This window comes from Chelon labrosus (assembly GCF_963514085.1).
Source record: "Chelon labrosus genome assembly, chromosome: 5".
Taxonomy (NCBI): Eukaryota; Metazoa; Chordata; class Actinopteri; order Mugiliformes; family Mugilidae; genus Chelon; species Chelon labrosus.
Window position 1 is genome coordinate 1,730,400 of NC_140341.1, and position 23,722 is coordinate 1,754,121.

The 23,722-nt window shown below is 44.4% G+C and overlaps 1 protein-coding gene across 1 annotated transcript in view; it reads left to right on the top strand.

The window, feature by feature from the left end:
* Positions 1-23,525, top strand: part of LOC311488307 (aryl hydrocarbon receptor-like) — a 28,707-nt gene extending 5,182 nt beyond the window's left edge. The window contains 10 exon segments of the mRNA XM_084544937.1: positions 8,924-9,027; positions 13,670-13,759; positions 15,753-15,891; positions 17,945-18,078; positions 18,399-18,601; positions 18,794-18,903; positions 20,954-21,095; positions 21,239-22,710; positions 22,713-22,762; positions 23,373-23,525. Coding sequence (XP_084401063.1) covers positions 8,924-9,027; positions 13,670-13,759; positions 15,753-15,891; positions 17,945-18,078; positions 18,399-18,601; positions 18,794-18,903; positions 20,954-21,095; positions 21,239-22,710; positions 22,713-22,762; positions 23,373-23,522 — 2,594 coding nt within the window. The 3' untranslated portion in view covers positions 23,523-23,525.
* Positions 23,526-23,722: the final 197 nt, after the last annotated feature.

The following is a 23,722-nucleotide window of genomic DNA, read 5'->3' on the forward strand; positions in this document are numbered from 1 at the left end:
GAGGAGCCGTTACACGTCCCGCCTTCGTAAAAGATTCAAACGCCCTGAATGTCTCTTTAACACCTCCCGACCCAAACACTCTCTGTCGTGGCGGGGTCTGAATGAATCCAACACAGCTGCCATCTTTGTTCTAGAGCTTAGAAGGGCTCGTCCCTCTCAGCCAGTCAGAGCAGAGCAGTGGTCTAGTGACTCCAGCATATGGGTCTGCTCCACTTTACTGGAGGTTTGAAACGGATGAAAGGTGATATGGAAACGCTTCTTATGCCTTTTATGTATTCTACAAGCTTTGTTTTTGCTGTTGACATGTTGCTCAGTTGCTTGTTCACCTCTAGTGTGAACGCAGCATCATCTACTAGTCTACTCCTCCTTGTTTTTTGCGTTCTTCAGAATTTCTGCAAAAAGAAAGACTCAAAACATCACGAAGTCCTGAAAATCAGACAAAGAGAACCCAATGAAACCCCTGAAACTGAAACATTAGACTAAAATGAGCCAATATTACATATCAGAGAGGAGCTCCTCTAGGATCCAATCAGTCCATGTGTTCAGAAGTGTTTCCATCAATGTAATGAGACTCAGGTGTGGTTCAGTTCCTGGTTTAGTTTCAATAAATCAGGGATTTGTCTCAGTCTGATCTTCACAACACATGTTTGTGGACAAAGGAGCTTTCTGAGGAGCTCAGAGAAAGAGTTGTTGTTGCTCATCAGGCTGGAAAAGGTTCCAGAACCATCTCTAAAGAGTTTGGAACCCACAAATAATCCACAGTCAGACAGATTGAAGACGACTGTTCCCCTCCACAGGAGTGGTCCACCAACAAAGATCACTCCATAATAGTCTGAGAGGTCCCAGAGGAACCCAGGGGAACTTCTAAGCAGCTAAAGGCCTCTCTCTCATTGGCTGATGTTAATGTTGATGAATCCACTCAACAACCATGGTGTGATGGACAAAGACACTGCTCTCCAAGAAGAACATTTCTAAACATCATGTGGACAAGACAGAAGACTATTGGGACAATGTTTAGTGGACAGATGAGACCAAAGTAGAATCATAGACGGTTAACTTCCACAGTGGAACTCGAAGAAATGAGCTATCGTTGGTTATAATAGGACTGGACCCTGAGGTCAACCACTGACCAACGAGCCTGAAACTCTTTTCGTGAAGGTTGCGTTGCTCCTCCTTTATTCATTTAACCTTTCATCGTCCTCCTCAAGTGGCTTCAGTCGATAGTTCAGCTCCGTCTTGTGAGTCCTTGTCGCAGGTTGAGGGGAAAGACCAACAGCTGCTTGTCCACACGGGAGGCCGACTGGTCCTCTGAGAACATTGCATCAGTGTTTACAGTGAAGAGGATAACAGAGGAGATCCTGGATGACGTAACTAAGCCAATAAAGACTCTCCTGGTTTCCTAGAGGAGTCGCTGCCTCCAGCCAAACGCCTCCAGCCTCCTCCCTTTCTCCTCTTCCTGTCAGTCGGACCTGATCCCTCAGCTTTTAAAAGGTTTCAGGGATCAGACCTGCTGTCACATGACTGCTGCTGTTTAACCACAGCTCTCAGATACGTTATCACTGATTATCACCTGTTAAATAATCTGTCCTTAATATGCAAGAGGCAGGATGACTGTGTGCAAAGGAAACAATCGGGAAACTTTCCAGATTTCTGTGTCTGTGTTTCCAAACCCCCCAATAAAAATCATCAGGACTTTTAATATGTTCTCCATGGCCTGAATATGGAGAACATAATATCTTCAGCATCAGAGCCTTTAAAGGCCACGTTTGCTCCATAAACATAATGATGCTGGGGTTTCTCCTGAGTTTTAAAGAAACTGGATCTTCTCAGGCTGCAGGAATAAAAATAAAAATGGTTTGTGATAAATGCAGATTTGATATTATAATATTTTATAAAGCATAACAGCTGGTTAAAGTCAGCTAGCCATGCATGCTCACCCGCCACCTCTGCAACTTTCTTGTATTTGACCCTTAAACAAATAAACTAAATAGTTTCTGCCATAATAAAAGCATCAGGATAAAACGTCTTGACGGAGAGAGATGCTCAGAAACACGGCGAGTGCCTCCCTCTGCATCAGGAAACGGAAGATAAATAATATATCTGCTCCTGCTGTACTGGAGCTGACTGAGGACTCAGTCTGAGGACACGGAGCGCCGTCCGGTCGAGTGACGCCTGAATTCACGTCAGTTTGACGTCTGAAAGAAAACGAGGGAGAATAAATAACCGTCAGAGTATATCAGCCACTCAGAGAGGGTGAGGATTTGTTGCTTCTTCCTCCTGGGGGGCCTCCCCTACACCCCTCCATCCCTCCATCCCTCCGTCCCTCCGTCCCTCCGTCCTTCCCCTGCAGGACTCAACCATCCCCCCACCACTGGTCACCGCACAGTGCTGCCAGGAATGCAGGCCACCAAAGGGAAAACCTGGTAATCAGTGGTGACCCCTCCCCGCCTCACCCCGCCCAAATCCCACCACTCCTCCTCCTCCTCCTCCCCCTTCTCCCTCGTTCACCTCCCACAATATTCAACCATGTGATGGAGAAACCTCGGGAGACACGAAAGCAGCACAGGGTGCGTGTCCTCGCTCTGCATTAGTGGCTGTGTGTTCATGTTCAGACTCTATATGTTAGGGTGTGTGTGCTGTGTGCATCCATGTGTGTGTGTGTGTGTGTGTGGGTGGGTGGGTGTGTGTGTTAGGGGTGGGTGGTGGGGGGCTCTGTGTTCATCGCGTGTTCATTTGCTGCAGCGTTCGGGGGTGAAGGAGTTGAAACGTTCTATATTTACTCGCTGTCATTCACTCTGCAGGAATAATTAACACATAAACACACATTGTGTATGCACTGCAGTGTGTGTGTGTGTGTGTGTGTGTGTGCGTTCACAGGTTCCTTTTAGCCGTTCTGTTTTCGTGGTACTCTGCAGATTACATCATGTTGTAAAATGTGTCAAACACACATCGACTTACAGGACGTCCCGCGTCCAGATTCTTCTTCAGCGTCCTGACCTGATTAGCCGTTAGAATGGAGAGATTAGCACCTGACTGTGAAGTCACACAGGGGTGTGTGGGGTTCAAGACTTTATTAGGAATTATTCTATTTATGTGGAAACTGGATCCTTTTATAAAACGTGATTTATGATTTATATATAAAATATAATATATATAATTATATAATTTATGATTCTGAATTTGAGCAGAAGTTACATTTTACCATCACGCAGCGTTTCATTTATTCACGTCAAACTAAAATTAAGAGTGTGAAAGTATGTCTCCATGGACTCTAGTTGTTCCTCTAATAATCAGAATCAGAACCAGAACCAGAACCAGACCTGATGGATGAGGGGTGGAGGCTGTGGTGGTGGTAACCATGGTAACCTTTACTAATCATCATCAGGTGAGGGACAGAAACATGGAGGTAGAAAAACAAGATGAACCAAGATGGAATCAATGTGGACAGAGACGATGGAGACGTGGAGACATCTTGGTCGTCTTCTAAGACTCTACACATTCAGGACATGGAGGAGGACATGGAGGAGGAGGACATGGAGGAGGACATGGAGGAGGAGGAGGACGAGATGGAGGAGGAGGAGGACATATTACTTCTTCTTTTCCTATTTTTATTTCTCCTCCTTCTTTCTTTTCCTGTTTATCTTTCCACTCCTCCTCCTCCCCTTTCTTCTCTATTTTCTTCTTCTTCTTCTTCTTCTTCTTCTTTCTCTTCTTGCTTCTCTATCTTTTCCTACTTGTATCTTTCTCCTCCTCCTCCTTCCTCTTCTGCCTCCTCCTCCTCCTCCTCAATAAACACACACGTGTCTGATCAGATCATTTTATTTAGTCTCCATGGAAAACGTTTATTCAGACCCTCAGGCTGACGGTCTCTCAGCGTTGGACAGTTTCAACCAAAAGTGGCCATTTCCTGCTAAAGAGAAAAGAGAGAGGGTCCTGTCCCGTCAGCACCTCCACCTCCTTCCTCTACATGACCCGTGGGGGCTGTGGGGGCCGTGGGGGCGGAGCTTGTTGTCTAATCATCAGCATTAACGCAGCAGCCCCGGCAGGCTTTAATACAGAGGGCTAATGCCGTCCAAATATAGTCCCGGTTTATGATTCAGACTCCTGCTATTGTTGTCCCACGTGAGCCGATGGGTCCACGCTGTGAACAAACAATTCTCAGTACTGACATGAACACAAAGACCCGGCTTATATAATGTTTACGTAACCGTGTTTTTATTTGTTTGTACAAAGTAAATCTATAAAATGCAGACGACAAGATGATGTAACACGTCTGCTCTGCTTCGTCTGAACATCCAGAGAGAAAGTGTCTCTTTGGTGTTAGAAGAGATTTCATCCAGATCTTTCTTCAAACTCTTAAAGTCTGTCTTGGCACCGTGGCGGCGTCGGGTGGATGCCAGGATGACATGTAGGGATTGGGCAGGAAATTTAAGCAGCACAGAACATCCCCGCTAATCCCGTTGTAAATAGCATGATGGGACAAATTGAAAGTGGTCAAATATTTGATAAATATTTGCAGTGTATTTTGGGGATGAAGCCCAGAGTAGTTGGCTCAGTGTTGGGTAGATTTGTTCTAGCAGCTCAGTGATGAAGCCGAGTCCAGAGTCGCCTGGTTTGGCTTCTAAAAAAAAAAAAAAAAATCATGTTTAAACAGTTTGTTTTGCAGAAACGCAAGTTGAAGCTGAAATTATGTTCAGTAGCAAAGTTTATTTCCAGTCCACGATGTGCCAGCGTCCTTCAGTCCAGAAGACTTCAGGCAGAAATAGCAGGAAAACAAATTAAATATCTTGTCAGTGAATGTTTAGCTGAGGTTTTTGTTTCCTTCAAAATGTTTCTTCTGGCTGAAAATGTATTAATATTTTAACATCATTTATTGAGCATGGTAAATCATTTATATCAGACTGAAAGTAAACGCTGTTCACCTTGATTTTACTAAAACAGACTAAAAGCTATGAGATTCACCGTGAAAACAGGAAGTTGATCTGGAGTCTCTCTGTTGGGAACCGATTCTGCTCCAGCAAAGATCTGCCAGGGCCAATCAGATCATTTGGGGGCGGGGCTTAATGTGAAGTAATGTGAAGTCATGTGAGAGACGTGGAGTAGAATTAGTTCCCAACAAAATGTCTCTGACTGACTGAGGACTGTCCAGTTGATGCGGATATAGATTGAAAGTTTCCTCTGTCTTTGAGACTCTTCCTAAATATCATGCTGACATGTGAATTGACGTTGAATTACCTTTGACATACAGTTTGTTAATGAAAGGAAACCTTATGATAAACCTGTTGGTTCCTGCTGTGTCTACTCTCTTCACCATGCGGTATAACAAGAAATAGAAAACCCTCCTCCAAAGGCTGAGCTCTGACAAACTCTGTGATTTTCAGGGTCACTGCTCGTTTGTCAGGTTTCATCTATCAAGTGCTTGAACAGATAGGTTAGCAGAGGGCGACCATGAGGCCCCGTGAAAGGAGAAACCTCTCGGTCCAGCACCGAGGCTCGTACAGTCGTCCTTTTCTATCTCAGAGAAACACTGGAGCTGTAGTTTAAAGAATCCATTAAAGAGACTTGTTGTTTCATGTGAGCAGTTTAGTTCATTATTTTGTAGATTTGGAAGAAGTCGTGTTCAGAGACTCAAACCTCGTCTGGAGCTTCAGCTCGTCAGGATACTGCAGTTTTAAAACCCTACCACACGCTTATACAGATATTCTTCTCTAATCTCAAACTTGTGAACGCTGCAGGATGTTATTAAGATGATCAGATCAGACCATGGGGCAACAGATTGTGTTGATGAAGAGTTTAACTGTCGCTTTTAGTGTCTGTCAACAACAGCCTGCTCACTAACGTGTGTCTGTGTAGACTGATGCAGGTTGTAAATGTCTGAGGTTCATCAGAGTGGGTCAGTAAACGTCTCACGGTACCAGACGGTCTGGGCTGGACCTTGGTGTTGATGTTCTGAGTGCAGCTTGATGGACGTTTAGCAGAAAACACTTCCCTGGTGTCGTCTTTCATTTATGCAAATTCTGACTTTCTTGTCAGCTGTAAATACACAAATGAAGACTTGGAAACATTTAGTTGTTGCACCACAGTCGGTCTGGAAAACTCCTCATCTGCATGCTGCAGCAGAAAGCGATTATAAATCCCTCCATGCAGATCCTGTTTGTGGCCGACTTTAGAGATGAACAGTTTTAAGTCTAATGTCAAAATACGACACTGAGAGTTTCATCTAACATTTTAATGTCGGCAGAAAATGAAAAAGGGATAAAAGCAGAGAGTAATAGTCTCTTGTTCAGACCCCATCAGCTCACTGTGCTGTTTTCACTTCTATTATTTGTCGTCCACTAACCGTGGAGCTCCATGACGCTAAGCTAAGCAGACTGAATCTGGGAAAGCCAAGCTGTTCTACTCAATCCAGTGGAAGTGCCTCTGGGTGATTGTGATGGCAGCGAGAATGTAAATTTTTCATTATGTACACTCGTGCCTGCTGAAGCCTGATAACAAGATCTGCTCTTTGTCCTCCTCTGGCCATTCATGAGGCTTCGTGTTGGCCCACTTTTTCTGGCTGGATGACGTCGACGCTGCCGAGCGTACCTGAGCGTTCTGATGTGTAAAACTACCAAAGTGGCGACACGCAGCAGGCGGCGCGTTGTCGGGCTGAGATATGTTCAGAGTCAGAGGACGTGCACACGTAAAGAAAACTCAAAAGAATCAACACACTGACTGGATCTAAAGACAGGTGAAGACCTCCACATGTTTCCTGAAGCTCAGCGTGACGTCTCAGTCCATTCAGCAGCGGTCAAAGAGGTGGAGCTAAAGACAGCTAGCAACCTGAGAGGACACCCACCTGTCCATCAAAGAGGCCACGCCCCCTTAATTCTGCAGAACTGTAATCCTTGATCTAATTTAAAAAAGCGTTCTAGACATATTCATCGTGAACGGAGAAATGATTCTAGAGACCAGAACCTGTTTTAGTAGCAGGGTGGTAACATGGAGGTCTATGGAGACTGACTGACTGACTGACTGGTGGAGCCTCTAGTGGACGGGAGAGGAACTGCTTTAGGAGACGTTCCTGCAGGTCACTTCACTAATCTAATTAGACATGCTCAAAAACATACGAAATAAAATAAAGCTTCACAATTTAATAGTTTCGTTTGATTTATTTGTAATCTAATCTTTGTTTAGTGTCAGAGCTGCACAGTCGTAGGAGTCACAGTGTTATTATAATACAGACAAACAGATGTCATTAGAGTCTGGTAGATTCATTAACGCATTCATTCATTTCATGTAAGTAGTAGTTTTATTTGTGAAAACAGACCAGGAAGCAATGTTTGCATGTTGAATTATATCCTTGTTTGGGAACAAGGTCAGGGAGTGTCCGTCTGGTGTGAAGCGTTCTCCAGTCTCTGCTCCTCCAACACTCCTCACATGGAACCTCCTCCTCCTCCTCCTCCTCGTTAACGCTGTCTAGTTAAACCCCCCCCCCCCCCCCGATAAAAAACAAAGGATCTGACCCAGAACACAGACACTCACTCCACCTCCGGGGTCAGAGGTCATCGCGGGTGGCAGCTCGATGTTGCTGCAGGGGTCAGAGGTCGCTGTGCTCATGACATCAGCTCATCGTCTCAATTTATGGAGATAAATCTTCATCAGTGATCATTAATGTTTTCGTTTGTGGAGAAGGATCCATCAGCCTTTTTATCGGACACAGTAAATAAATGTGATAGATAGATAGAGTCTTTATTGTCCTATAAAGGATATTCTTCTTCACACATCAATTCATTCCATAAAAGAAAGACAGCAGCATTTGATGTTAACATCACAGTCTCATACAAAAAATCACACATCACATATAACATATAATATATAATATGACACACCATACCCCCCATAAGACATGTGAGTGTCTTGGGATCTGCTGAACACATCATGGACAAAACTTTCTCTACATCAGCAGAGCTCCCTGCGTTTATTTATGCTAACTCCTCCAGACGCCTTGAACTCCAGATCTGGAGGAAAGAAAGGAAATATAGTGACGCCTGGAGGAGCCGTCGCCTCGTCTAACATGAACGTAGCCACGAAGGGAAAGACGAGAACCTCCAGAGCTCTGTTCTCTGCCTGATGTTTGGTTCATGAACGGAGCAAAGATTGTTTGTTGGAACGCAGCCGTCATTTATATTATTGATCCATCGACTGATGTAGAAGAATAAATCCATTCTCTCTGGACACGTCTGCTCCACGTGGACTAAACATCAGAAACATGGAGGTAGAAGAACAAGATGAACCAAGATGGAATCAATGTGGACAGAGACGATGGAGACGTGGAGACATCTTGGTCGTCTTCTAAGACTCTACACATTCAGGACTGGAGGAGAACATGGAGGAGGACATGGAGGAGGACATACTACTACTTCTACTTCTTCTTTTTCCCCCTTCTTCCTCTTCCTCCTTCTCTTCCTTCTTCTTCCTCTTTGTTTTTCATCTTACTCTTCTTGCTCCTCTTTCTTTTCCTACTCTTATCTTTCTCCTCCTTCTCCTGCCTCTCCATCTCTTTCCTCTTCTTCCTCTGGACACTAACATGGAAGAGACAACACATCTTATGCTTTTTCATCTCTTTAGTCCTTCTTCTCATTCCTCCTTGTCCTCCTCCATCATTTTCTCTTCTATTTCCAGCAGACTCAACGCTCAGATTGCAGCAGAACCACTTTGTCAATAAAGTTCTGTTGTGATCTTTGTGGTTTATTGTCTGTCTTCTCACTAATACTGTGAAGTCCTGACGTAGACAAACTGTATGTGAGCAGGTTAAACTAATGAAAGGTTGAGGTTTTGGGTTGTTTCAGATGTCATGTAACATAAGCATCGTGTTTAGTAGTGAACATGAAGCAGTCATGTATCTCAGGCCTGAATCCTCCGTGTCCCTCCCTCTCTACAGTCGCCCTCAACAATCGCAACGGAGCGACGCCAGCCGCCGGGAACGATGACGGCATCAAACCAGGAGCTGCAGAGAAGATCCCTGAAGGAGAGCTGCTGCTGCAGGTCAGAATCCTTTATCTTTTCGCTGCTTGTTTCATTTTGCTGCACTGATTTACTTTGTGTGATTTCATGTTTGTTTTCTCCTAAAGTCTATTTAGGCCAGACAGAGCGGCTCAGAGCAGATTACCGCTCAATATGTCTGCTCTCTGTTGAAGTCAGTGTTGTGCAACTTCACACCAACTAGTTCAAAGTTCAGATCGCACAGATTAAAGTTAACTAGTTCAGGTTTATTTTATTTTTTAATGTTGAACTAAGTTCCTAGACTCTAAAATGAACAGTTCACGTTCATTTTCTTTCTTTTTTTAAATGAGCAGCTTGGAGATTTTCCTGTTCAGTAGAACCTCTGACTGACCTGTCCATCCATCCCCAGCCCGTCATACTCTTTCCACCAGGATCTGTGCTGCTTTATTGAATAACCATTGACAATATATTAGGAGGTAACTCAGATGTTTGTGTGAATCAGCTGCACAGTTGGAAAAATGACGCGTTCAGTTCAGAGTTCACAAAAATATGAACGCTCATTGAACACGTTCATGCACAACACTGGTTGAAGTGAAACGTGACCAGATCAGAAGATTTGCTCACATTAAGTTGGATTTTTTTTTTTTTATTACTATACTTGTGTTTTGCCCATAAGTTTTTAAAAAAAAAATACAAACTAAACAAATAGGTCTCAGTCTAATCTGTTGACGAGATGTTAAAACCTTCCTCTGAGGTTTATCCAAAAAAGGTTTAAAAAAAGGCAACTGGACTTGTAGAGTTTGTTCAGAAGACGTTTCACCACTCATCCGAGTAGCTTCTTCAGTTCTGGTGGACTGGTGGGAAATCTGAGGTTTAAATAGGAACTCCTCCTGAAAAAACTTGCTTGTTATGCTAATAACCAGAAACTGGTGCAGCTAATTTCCCTTAACGACTGGGTACTTGCCTGTAGTTGAGGGGGGACTGTGTTGTCCCTGTCCTCTTTCCTATGAATGGTTCTCTAACGACTCTTGTCCGTCAGAGGCTCCAGTGTCAAGGTGTGAATGAGACTGAAACTTCTTGGGGACAGAAGTTAAAACTGTATTGTAAATAGATGGCAGATTAAATCTCAGTCCACCTCCTCTGTTTAGTGAAGGTTTTTCCAGTCTGACATAGATGGCTTCCTTTACTCCTCTTTCAAACCATCGGTCTTCTCTGGCTAAGATTTGGACGTTGTTATCTTCAAAGGAGTGTCCTTTGTCCTTCAGGTGTAGGTGGACCGCTGAATCGTTCCCTGATGACCTGGCTCTCCTGTGCTGGTACATGCGTTTATGGATGGGTTGTTTGGTTTCCCCAATGTATAAATCTGTACACTCCTCACTGCACTGAACAGCGTACACCACATTACTCTGTTTTTGCCTGGGTGTTTTGTCTTTTGGGTGGACCAGTCTTTGCCTAAGTGTGTTTCCTGGTTTGAAATAAACTGGAATACGGTGATTTCTGAAAATTCTCCTGAGTTCCTCTGAGGTTCTGTTTCATTTCGTTCATGCTCTCAGTCTCCTGAAGATGTTTGACATTCAGATCAGCTGACTGATGTCGTGTTCATGCAACCAGTTTGACTTTGTGACGTGGAGCATCATCCTGCTAGATGCAGACATTTCAGGAAGGTGACGTTTCGTTTAGACTGTAACTGATTCATTGACTGATGTGTAGGAGCCTGAATTGTCCAATAAGACCTTCATCTGAGCAGCAGCAGGTTGTCTTCTTGGACTCAGAGCAGTTGTAAGGAGGAGATCTGTGTCTGGTTTACAAGAATGATAGCAAAAGACGCTGCAATGATGGCTATAAATGTGACTGATGGGGTAACGAGACACAGGTGAAACCACTGAGGGCAAACAAATAAATAAACAGGCAGGAAGAATGAACATGTCAGAATAAAAGCCCGAGGCTGAAAGCAACAAGTAGAAGACCAGTATCGTGACGGTCGGTCAGCACCAACCAGTCTGACCTCTGACCTCTTAGCAACAAGGCGTTCTCTACCTGGAGGGCTTTTGTCTCTTTAGAGACTATTGTGGTGTAATTTAGCACAAAAACCAACAACCCTGCCACACACTCAAAGATCATAATGAACATCTCTGTCTGATGTCTAGTGTGAACAGTAACCGAAGCTCCTGACCTGAACGCGGCACAGCTGCCACATGACCGGCTGATTGGACAATTACACAGAAAGGTAGAAGGGCTCAGTGAGTTTGTTTAATCGGAATCAAAAGTAAAGTTAAAGCGTGGCTATGTGGGTTCGGCTGGGCCTCATGTGGACCACAGCGCCCCAGGGAGTCACTCCTGTCAGACCTTTGGACAGACGCAGGCAAGCTGTTCTGAATGCTAAGCTAAGCTAACCAGCTGCAGCTCCATCACACAGATATGAGAGGTGGTTTTCATTCATTGAAGTACTTCTGTGTGCTGAGGCTGAGCTCTGTTTTTCAGTTTCAAATAAAAGCTCCAGTTTGAAGCCATGTTTAGTTCCCACATCAACATCTAGCACCTGTCCATCTTTTAAGTCCCTGTGTCTCCACCTGGTCTTAATATAAATGTGTCTCCACAAGTGTCCCCAGCCAGCACCTGAGATCTGATCTCAGTTTGTGTGTCTGTAAATCAGCAGCGCCATCATGTGGTCAGTAGAATATTGTAGCAGCTGCTGTCTCTAATGGATCTCTACCTACCGCTGGATCAGAACCATCAACAGCTGCTTGTTGACTTGGAGACATGATCCAGATGTTGGAGACAAGATGGAAAGACTCTCACATGTTAAGTTCTGATTTATTTATGACGAATTTAGGAGAAGAAAGAAAGAAGGAAAGAAAAGAAGAGCAGGAAGGGAAGGCCGGAGGGGAAGATGGGAGGGAAGGAAGGATTAGTTTCTAGTTTAGTTTGGTTCTCAGCTTCAAGGCCAGAATCTTTTAAAAGGCTCTCGTTACTAATGAACAGACATCACTGATTCATGTGATCATTTCTACTAGTGGTTGAATGAATGAGTTAAACTCCTCTTCCTCAGATCAGCCCTGTTGAGTAGGTGGTCTTTAATGTGACCCAGGACTCACTGTGTGTTCACACTACCAAAGGAAGGAGGTCACATGTGTCCCAGACCACCTCCACATGTGGACTGACACCAGATCAGTGTTCACACCTGGACCTGTTTAACCTGGACTCTAGAGACCAGATCAGTGTTCACACCCGGATCTCGGTTTGTCTCAGTCTGGACTAGACCAACCTGCTCAGAGCTCCATGAATGAGGCTTGAGTCGTATAAACTCCCTGCAGTCTTTTTGTTGGGCTCTCAGGAGCAGAGTGTGGATGACATTTCTCTTCCCAGTTGTTGTTTTTTTATTGGACATGGAATCATCACGACCTGTTTCAGTGACAGCAGAGCAAACACTGAGCGGTTCATGGCGTCCTCTCTGAACGGAGCGTGTCACTGAGTTGAAGCCGAGCTGCCAGATCTTTTAGGGATCTGCTGCAGTCATTGATTTTCCAGTCCAGTTCCTCCCAATGTGCAGCACGCTGACATTCCAGGAGAGGAAACAGGCCGGCAGCCTTTATCATAACAGGGAGGGAGCACTTTTATCAGAACACTACGTTAACCCAGCCTGTTAGTCATGAGCAATAAAAGCTCATTTGGAGGAACGGACTCAGTGGTAAGCCCTCCTCCTCCTCTTCCTCCACCTCCTCCTGAAGGACGGCTGATGAGGAGTGTTGCTTCTTCTCTTTGTTACAGATGAGTTATTTTTCCTGATAAAACTGATGACGCCGGGAAACATAAAAGCTCTCATGACGTCTTTTCTATTTTGATCCCAAATTTGATCAACTCATCTTTAAATCAAATGAGATCAGATGATCCTTTAATTTATCCCACAGTGGAGATAAGAAGCTCAGTCCCCTTCTATCATACATCAGATTTATTTTGAGGACCAGACTCTGGCTTTTGTCTGGTTGGGTGTTTGCTGAGGAGGAAGATAACAGCTGATGATCGAAAAGAAAAAGTGTTTGCCTGGATATTTATTGCCTCTTGGATGATGACAGTTTTTAGTTTTTATTGAGGATTCTTCTTGTCTTCATGAGCATGAGGAGGAAACAATGAGAACCAATGAGAGAGCGACGGTTCAGTTAACGTCCTCCCACGTCTTTATTTCGGCCATTTACTTCCATTCATGTCCAGTTCAGTGTGTTGGAGCACCATTAGCTTCATTTATCTCCATTCCAGTCTTCCCATGTGAGAGCTGGACCTGTTTGATACTGACTTTAATTTCAGTCAATGATGAACGCATCCTGAGTTTATTCAGTAGAACCTCACGTTAGACGCATTGTTTTTATTTATTTATTTTCCAAGCCATGTTCTTTGGCATTTTTCAGACAAATGAGGAGAATGTTCATTTAGTTTGATTCTTGTTTATGTCTCTGCAGCTCACTCTGCACACAGCTGGAAACATGTAACATCTAAACCTGATAAAAACAGGTGTCGAAATAAGAGGATTAGAAAAGGCATTAGAATTGGAACAACAGGAACCGTTGCTAATATTAGCTCTTGTCTCAGATGGTCGTTTTGTTCAAGAGCATCTCACATCTAAAGGTGACTGATAAAAGTCTTGACCCATTGGTGCTAACTCTGTGCGTCCTCCTCTGTTGTCCTGCAGGCTCTCAACGGGTTTGTCCTGGTCCTCACTGCCACCGGGACCATCTTCTACTCCTCTCACACCATCCAGGACTACCTGGGCTTCCATCAGGTATCCATCCTTTGGTCTCCAGAGGTCTCCACCAAAAACATCTGCGACTTTACATGAGGCCTGGTTTTGTTATAATTACCTGTAATATTTATAACATCTCATATCAGCACTGCATAAACTAACTATTTTATTTGTAATATTTTTTTTTTTTTTTTGGAAAAGAACATAATAATAAATATAAATAATAATATATTTTTATTTTAAATTTTAAACAATACAATTATAAGATATATTTTATTTTTTAGGATTTTTTTTTATTTTGGAAATGTTAGCTTAGATATAATTCACTTTAATTCAGTTGTATTTATGTAGCGTTGATAGCAATACTAATAACATAGATATAGAGTAGAAGGCAATGATGTATGTATGGACAGTGAGAGAGAAGAGAGTAGAGGACATGTCCTCGGTGTATCGTCCCCCAGCAGCCTAGGCCTATAGCAGCATAACTAAGGGATGGTTCAGTCCAGCTCTAACTATAAGCTTGATCTAAAAGGAAAGTCTTAAAAGTAGAGAGAGTGTCTGCCTCCAGAACCCAAACTTCTACTTCATTAACTTTAGGAACCACAAGCAATATTGAATTCTATTCTTTCTATTTTACAATAGAGCAGACGAAGAGAAGCTAAAACTGGAGGAATATGATCTCTCTGGTTAATTCCCATCAACGCTCTCGCTGCAGCATTTAGAATCAGACTTGTTAGACGACCTGATAATTACCCAGCCTGGAGATAACAGATGCATGGACTAGTCTTTCAGCATCACTTTGAATATATATATATATATATATATATTGTATATATATTGTATAGCTATATACAGTAAAGTATAATAAAAATAAACAGACCATTGCAGTGAGTGCCTCATCTCAGGCCTCAGTGCAGTTTTATGTCAGATTTACAAAATTAAATCTGTTACACACACATGTGAAATACAACACATCGACTTTGGAGAGTGACGACATATAATAAGACATTAATTTTACATTTTAAATATGAAAAAACAACTGGCATCCTACAGATATTACATTTATAACACATGTCCAACTGGAAACACAAGTTTAACAGAAGATGTTTGCACGGAGCCAGACTGACAGCTTGCGTGTGATCCCAGACAGGAGCAGCTCAGGAGTCTTGCTGATGCTGGCCTCCTCTCTGCGTGGTGCAGACTCAGAGCCTCAAACAACTCCAGCAACACCTCACCTATTTATAGGCCGACCTTTTGTAGAGAACCAGCTGTGAGCAACACGTCCTGCAGACACCGTCTCTCTCTCTCTCAGCGAGCCTGGCCTCTAGACGGAGAGACAACGGTCGCGTTACATTTTTAGATTTTTGGAGATTTCCTCACGCAGCCGGAGCGTAGTGGAGGATAGCAGCTCTGGTACCTGGTGAAACAAGGACTCAGAGTCTCCATGCTAACGTCAGCAGTATCCAGATTATATGAAATGAAAAAGACTTGTTAAAATAAAAGAGTTTATACGACAAAATTAGATTATACAACAGCAACAACTGATGGACTATTATTTACGAGATTGTGGAAACAACGAGAGGGCGGCGTTTATTTGAAACCTGTTGCATTACATATGCAATACAAGTGTCTTTCAAGGTCTGAGAGACCTTTTATGCAGGGATGGGTATGTTTGGTGTCTTTCACTAGCAGATACACCTTTGTACCCGTATAGATATACAGACTTTCAGCTCTCTCTTGCAGCCTGTTATGCAAAACTCTCATCAACTCTAGCGATGCTCACGCTAGCTCTCTGGTCGGTGACGTGTGAGAGAGCGTCACGACACACTTTCATGATCCATCGTCATCGATCACTCAGAATGTGAATGAAAGGGAGTCCGTTTATTTGATTCCAGCGAATCAAATGATGTTGAAGCTGATTTACGAATAGTTGCATAATGTCACTTTAAAATATGCTTTGCACACCATTTCACAGTACAACGTAAATCTAATCCAGGTGTTCAATCTTGTCTCCTCTGGTAATTTTCCTCAGACTGATGTGATGCACCAGAGTGTGTATGAACTGGTCCATACGGAGGACCAGCAGGAGCTCAGGAGAAACCTGCACTGGGCTCTGAATCCTCCTCCTCCTCCTGCTGCAGCGTCTGCCATCAGCCAGGACTCCCCACAAGGTGATCACTCTCTGCTGCTGCTGCAGGACTTTATCAAAGCTGGGACATCCCGGTGGGACTGACAATGTCTTCTCTAGTGCTTGAGTTTCACATTTAGTTGATAAAAACACCACTGAATGTGCACCGACTCTTCTTTTTGCAAAACTTCCTACAACCAATCGGATGTCTGACATATTTTACAACGCAATTACAAACTGTGAGGGTTCACTGCATGAACAGGAAACAAAGTTCTGCCAAAGTTAAGGGTCTGTTGGAGCAGACGTCTGGCTGAAGTTTGTGTGTTTTAGTAAATCTGCAGCGTGCAGCCTGAGTGCACACATTGGGACATGAATATCAGACGGTTAAGTACACACAGTTTAGGCATTAAGCTGTAAGACCAGCCTCAGGTCAGATCACATGACCCTGTAATCTTCACTGTGGCTTATGAGGTGAAGTGGTCCCAGATCTGTATTTGGGTTTTAAGATGCTTATGTGTGTGTGTGTGTGGGTGTGTGTGTATGTGTGTGTGTGTGGTAACCCAACTAACCCAGGTCTGCTCTGAGAAAGACTTTTAACAAAAAAAAAAATCCTCTCCTAACATCATTACATAAGTGCAGTTTGGGAAGCAGACGTCATGAAAGTTCAGCGTAAAGGGACATTTCTTAAAACCATGAAAGAAGCACTTTGTTTTTTAAACTTGTGAAATGATCAACGTCATCTCCGTGTGTGTTTTTAATTATTTTCTGATGTATCCATTAATGCTTTGTATTCATTTACGTCTAAACAATAACCACAACTTCTACCATCAAACGTTCAGTTTCTCATGTTGACATGTTTGAGAACTTTTACCTAATGACACAACTCTTCTACAAAGTTCAGATCTATTCAGAGAAATCAGGGAAGATGTTGTTTTCTGGACTCTTTTGTCTTTTACTGGCATACTTACATCAATCAGCCACAACATTATGACCACTGACAGGAGAAGTGAATAATATTTAAACCATCTTGCGACAGAAGCTTTTGGACCTGGCATTCTCTGGACATGTAGCACCCACCTAAACCAGACCAGGACTGAACTCACTGATTCTGACGCTGCTGTCTCGTTTTGAGTCTGTGTGATGCCTCCCAGCCAGAAGGTTCTGGGTTCTAATCCAGGCCAATGGTTCCTTTCTGTGTGGAGTTTGCATGTTCTCCCTGTCTCTGCGAGGGTTCTCTCCAGGTTCTCCAGCTTCCTCCCACCATCCAAAGACATGCTGGTTAGGTTCACTGGTGATTCTAAATTGGCCGTAGGTGTGAGTGTCTCTCTGTGTTAGCCCTGGGATAGACTGGAGACCTGTCCAGGGTGGACCCCCCCTCTAGACCAATGACAGCTGGGATAGACTGGAGACCTGTCCAGGGTGGAGCCCCCCTCTAGACCAATGACAGCTGGGATAGGCTCCAGCTCCATGACCCTTCACAGGACAAGCGGCTACAGACAATGAATAAGATGAATGAGCTTCTGACGATCAGCTTTGAGCCTTTTTGGTTATTTTCAGTAGGATCTAAAATGGACATGAACGTAAACATTGCTACTGCTGATTTTGCTGATTAAGTCAGTTCTCCACTGGGAACGGATTCTGTTCCAGCAAATATCTGATGAGCCAATCAAATCTTTGAGTGAGGCTTAATGTGGTGAAGCACGGAAGAAGTTCTTATGCAATATGATATATTTAGGTAGCGTTGACGTCAACCCTGCACACAAACGTTTGCAGACGAAAGTTGGTCTGGAGTCTCTCTGTTGGGAACTGATTCTGCAAATCAGCAAAGATCCTCTGGACCAACCTGACGATGTAAAAGCACTCGAAATTTTAAATACAATGATGTGAAAACTGCTTCAATCTGATGAGTAAATCAGAGAGAAGATATCATCTTTGAATAAGTCAGTAACAGTGATGATATTACATCTGTAGATGGAGACCAGGAGATGTTCCACACCAGATATTGAGTTGGGTTATATTTTAATGAAGAGTTCATCCTTTTCCTGACAAAGAGATCCACTGGGTGAAAATTCACTCACTTTTTTCTTTTGCCACAGAGATGGAACCTGACAGTAGCTCATCTTTGGTCACCTACAAACCTGAACAGCTTCCGCCAGAAAACTCGTCTTTCCTGGAGAGAAGCTTTGTGTGTCGCTTCCGCTGCCTCCTGGACAACTCCTCTGGCTTTCTGGTAGGTTACAGAGGACTGGTGATGTGAGAATACTGTCTCACTACTTCCTGATTCCGTTCTTCTAAATTCTGCACTGAAAATAAAGCATTGTTGGCACGTCCAGATTATAACAATCATAGAAGAATATACCTTTAAAGGTTAAAAATATCTCCAGGTTGAAAGAGGCTGAGAGATCCTCTGGCACAATGTGTAGGAGCAAATGGATCATCATGTGGATAAAGTAATAACTGTTAGCTGAATCTTGTGAGAGGATCATTATGAATCTCTGAGGTATTTCCATGTGAGGATGGTCATCTAAGCGTGTGTCTCTTGCTGCACAGGCTCTGAACATCCAGGGCCGACTCAAGTTTCTGCACGGACAGAACCAGCGGCAGGAGAACGGAGGGAAGGCCCCCCCACAGCTCGCCCTCTTCGCCATCGCTACCCCTCTGCAGCCTCCGTCCATCCTGGAGATCAGGACCAAGAACATGATCTTCAGAACCAAACACAAGCTGGACTTCACACCGCTGGCCTGCGACGCAAAGTAATCCCTCTTTTCAGTAGCGGCCTCACCTCTAAGGTCGTATTTGTGAATTCATTTGTAGAAGCGGTTGACGAAAGCAGCGCTCCCGCGTGTGTTTGTTGTATTTTTGACTTTATCACTCCACCAGTTGTGTCACATGTGCCGTGAAGCGTGAACAGTGCTTTAAAAATAAATTGAATGTTTTCTGTGCAGGGGGAAGATCGTGCTCGGGTACACGGAGGCTGAGCTGAGGGTACGAGGATCTGGATATCAGTTCATCCATGCAGCAGATATGCTGTACTGTGCAGAGAACCATGTCAGGAGTAAGTACTATCAAGGAACCTCATGGTGTAGACGTGAAGCTTTGAACTGCAGCGTCTTTAATTTGGCTCTGACCCGGACCTTCGCTGCATCTATCTGTCAATTTGCATCTCCCGGTTCTGTTTCGTAGAAGAGTTTGGAAGAGTTAGAATGTTCTCTGTCATGACCTTTTGATTTCTGCAGACACTCCAGAAACCATCATTACATTCATGGTTGTGGTTTTCAGACAGCTGACAGTAAACGTGCACCAAATGTCGCCCGCGGGACTCAAACCACTGTTTGTGGGACTCTTATCTAACTTTAATGTCTCCATAGACACTAAATAAAATGCTCTCATCAGACGTGTTTCTAGCAAAACACCAATCACTTTAGAACTTTATTGACACAGTGGTTCTGCTGCTCTTGAGCGTCTTAGAAGTCCAAAATGTCTCCAGATCTCCAGCATTGCTGTCCACATGGATTCCAGCTTGGGGACACTCGATTGTTGGTTTAGCAGTTGATAGAGGATTTAATTGTTGAAGAGCAACCTCTTTTCGAAACATGTGTCCCTTCTGGAAACTCCTCACCTGATATTTACCCCACATGGAACAAACAAGTGCGGAGAGAATGGATTTATTCCAATAAGCAGAGAGAAACCAGCTGATCAAGAGTTTCCATGGTTATTAGGAGATCACATGTTCATTCTGATTAGTAGAGGAATATTAGTGTCCGTGGAAACACAGCAACTGTTGGCATCTTTAATCCCTGATGACACATGTGTCTACCAACAGTTTCATTCCATTGTGTTTTAAGACTTGAGTGAAAAGTAAAAAATGCTTTTACTCAATTTAATTTAAGTCCATCGGTTTTATCTGCCAGGACACTGACAGAAACATGTTGCTGTTTCAGATTTATTCCTGTCAAAAATGTTGAGGAGATCTGCTCCAACCTGGTCACAGAGTTCAGACAGATTTTACAAGTAATCCCGTGGATTAGGGAGCAGATTGAGCAAAGCTGCAGAGCTGCCAGAGGAGAGGATAGGACCCACAAATCCAGTGCATGAGCAAAGCATCAGAGATGATCCATGCAGCAGCAGCAGCAAAACACAAACACTTGAGAGGTCAGCCATGCTGCTGTCAGCAGAACGAGGGTCAGGGCAGTTTAACTGAGACGTGAAAGCCAGAAACCAACCAGAAACAAAAACAGCACTATTCAGGAATTTAGCACAAACACAGACACAACAACTTTTCACTGAACAAATCTGCTGAGAGACTAAATATTAGCCTGGTGTAGTCAGGCTCAGAATATGAGTTTGTTAACTCTACATCTGTATTTAATTACAGTGTTTCAATGATACAGAAAGAGAAATACCTGAGCCAACAATTGCATAGTCCTCCAACCAATCAGAGACATTTTGTTGTAAAATAATTCATCTCTGCGTCTCTCAGATGACGTCTATGACTAGTGTTACTCTTCTGTCCATCAACACATAAATCGGCTCTTTGCTGGAGCAGAATCAGTTCCCAACAGAGAGACTTCCAATAAACTTCTTGTATTTTGAATTTTCTATTTTCACTCAAGTCCTGACAGTAGACTTTAGTGAACGCATGACTGTGAACCCAATCAAGATGTGGATGTGAAGTGAGACTGGCTATCTTAATATATAACGTTGAAGAACAACTACTTTGTGAAATTCTACAGAAGAAGAACTTTTCTTCCTTTGTAAATTGAAATTTAAAATAGTGAAAGCAAATCTCACTGCAGACAGTCTGGTCATCCCCATTTTTATCAACAGCTGCCCAGATTTGGGTGAATGTTTCTGTCCGTACTCATGGTTCTGATGAATGTTTGTTGATGTTTCTGGTGACGCCATCGCCAGACATCAACCTCAGTCCAAAGTTTTTACCGTGCATCTTCATCCAGGATCAAGATTTGTTCCTGAGTGATGTCATTTGGAGCCACACTTGTGCAAAAGTGTAAAATGCTCTGCAACTTTAGACTCACTGCGGAAAGGAAGTGCTTCCTGTAGGTTTATGGTTCTGTTGGCTCAGTGTGACTGCTCCATGTTTGCAGTGATGAAGACTGGAGAGAGCGGTCTGACTGTGTTCAGGCTCCTCACCAAGGAGAACCGATGGAAGTGGGTCCAGGCCAACGCTCGGCTGGTCTACAAGAACGGCAAACCAGACTACATCATCGCCACCCAGAGGCCTCTTCTGTAAGTTCCTGAATGGATAACGTACCAAGCCTGTTAGAATATGCACTACACGCTTAAAGTTAAATTCAAAGCTTCAAACATTTTCTGATTAATGCTTCTTTGTTGTGGTGTCCAGGTGATGATCATGCTTCTGTTTTCTACAGGGATGAAGAGGGAGGAGAACACCTGCGAAAGCGCTCCATGCATCTACCTTTCACCTATGCTACGGGCGAGGCGCTGCTCTATCAGTCCAATCATCCCATCGCAGGCTACAGAGACGGAGGCCAAGAAAAAAACGGCAGTAAGTCAAAGAAGAGCCGGACTGAAAGGCTCGTGAGGGACGGTCTGGACCCAGGCTCCCTGCTCGGGGCGCTCATGAGTCAGGACGAGTCCGTGTACGTTTGCCAGCCGGCCCTGGAACCCAAGATGACGTTCCACAGCAGCTTCTTTGGAGAGCAGATGGGCTTCTCTGACTCGGAGTCCTCCCGTTTGCGCAGAAGCTGGGACGAGCCGACGAACGGGGTGGTGGCTCCGAGCATCACAGAGTCGGGCATCAGCTTCGACCCGCTGCTGGCCACCCTGGACTCCCTCTCTTTGGAAGGCCAGGGCGTTGTCGATGCAGAGGATGGGGGTTGCTCAAACGGCGAGCTGTTTGGAGCTCTAGAGGGGCTGGGGCTGAGTGCTGAGGACTTGGAGCTGCTGCTGCTCGATGAGCGGATGATCAGAGTGGAGATGGACCCTGAACGCGTTCCCACACTAGACGACCTGCTGACAAACGACGAAATCCTCTCATACATCTACGACTCCATAGAAGGAAAGACAGCGTCCACAGAGCCTGGAGGGCTGGTGCCTCTCAGCTCTGCCTCAGTGACCTCCACCACACTCTCGTTGCCTGACAATAATCCCACCTCTGATGTGCAAATGCCGTTTCCTCACTGTAAGCCTCCTCTGCTGGGACAGGCTCCCATCCTCCAGCTGTCACAGCAGATGCAGCAGCATCTCAGCATGCGGTCAGGAAAAGGGACGCATGACTGGGGCCAGCACGGCGACCACTTGGCTAACACGGTGGTAAACGGAGATCTGCTGGGGCAAAATCAATCAATCCCCAACGGACAATGGACCTCCCAAGAAATTCTATCAACTGCAGGGTTACAACTGGAGCACTTTAACACACAGCAGACTGTTTTCAGTGACAAGGCCTCAGAACATCAACACTACCTGCAGCAGCAACCCAGGATACAGAAGCAGCTGTCACAGCAGTGCCACGCCAAGCAGAAGGCTGCCAACCTCAACAGACTGCGTGGCATCTCCGGCACAGAGCATTCAGCAGGAAAGTGGCAGGACTATGGGTTCAGTGAGAGCCTGGACGGCAACAGCCAAAAACCCCCGACAGACAGCTCACTGGTGTCCTGCATGGATTACAGCATGTCCGATGTCGACCACGCGGGTTATATCAGTGGAAGCGCTTTGTTTGCGAGGAGCGGGCAGCAGCAGGCGGACGAAGCTACAGTTTCATCCTTCCAGGGGATGAACCTCAAACGGCAGCCGGAGCAGATCCCTGTCCCCTTAGCCCAGGTCATCTCCAGCCTGTCACAGTGCCCTCCCCCCAACACCTCCCTGGAGCAGATCCTCGGGGTGAGTACTGCATGGTGACCACTGACATCCCTCATGAGCCCAGCCATAGCAAGGTGAGGCTCAGCGTGGAGGTTCACGGCTGCAGCGTATCTGTCACTGAGTCAGATGAAGACACTTTGATTTAACCTTCAAATCGGACGTTTGGTTGCAGTCATGATTCCCCGAATGATTTGTTTATATGTGGCTCAAATCTTTCTTTCTGCTAAAATACCTAAAAATCAAGAAAGTCTTATCTAGTGTTGTTATGGACGCACCCTGAAGATGAATCCTAATGATTTTGGTCACACACTGGTTTTACATTTTACCCATGATATCTGAAATATCAACAGACAGACGTCAATGAAAATTTGGAGAGTTTATCATGACACATTCTCCCATGAAACACGTCCTCTGATAACAGAGCTGAGGCTTTGATTTATCAGGTAAATATTTAAATTAAAAACTCTTCTGTCTTTTGTTTTACATCTGATTCTCAGCTTGTTTAGACCCAGCTTCCAGTTATTAGGTCACTGAGGGGGTGTTGTCAGTTTGTGCATATTAAATTTCAAACATCTTTACAAGTATTTTATTTAATATTTAACTTGATTCGCTTCACCATCTGAGCTCATATTCTTCTTTAAACCTTGAACATAGAGGCCTTACTGACGACATCTTGATTTGCAGATGGAGAACGGCTGCATCCTGAACACTCCTTACCCAGCAGGCTGTGCTCTGCCCAACGGGACTGGACCAGCGCCCCCTGCTGTCCAGATGCCTGTCCCTGAGACTCTATCCAGCCTCCCCGACCCACCAGCCACTGGCTTCTACCTCTGACCACCTGAGCAGGAAGAGCGGAGCCAGGAACTCACAAAGACTGGAGCAGCCTTATACATCCAGATGAACAGCAGACAGAGCTGGGGAAACGGAGGTGGACGTGGTTGTTCTTTGTGTCTCTGGGGACTCTGGGGGACGGGTCATATTATCATATGAGTTCTTTGTTTACAATAATGCATTGAAGAGTGCTCGGTTTATTT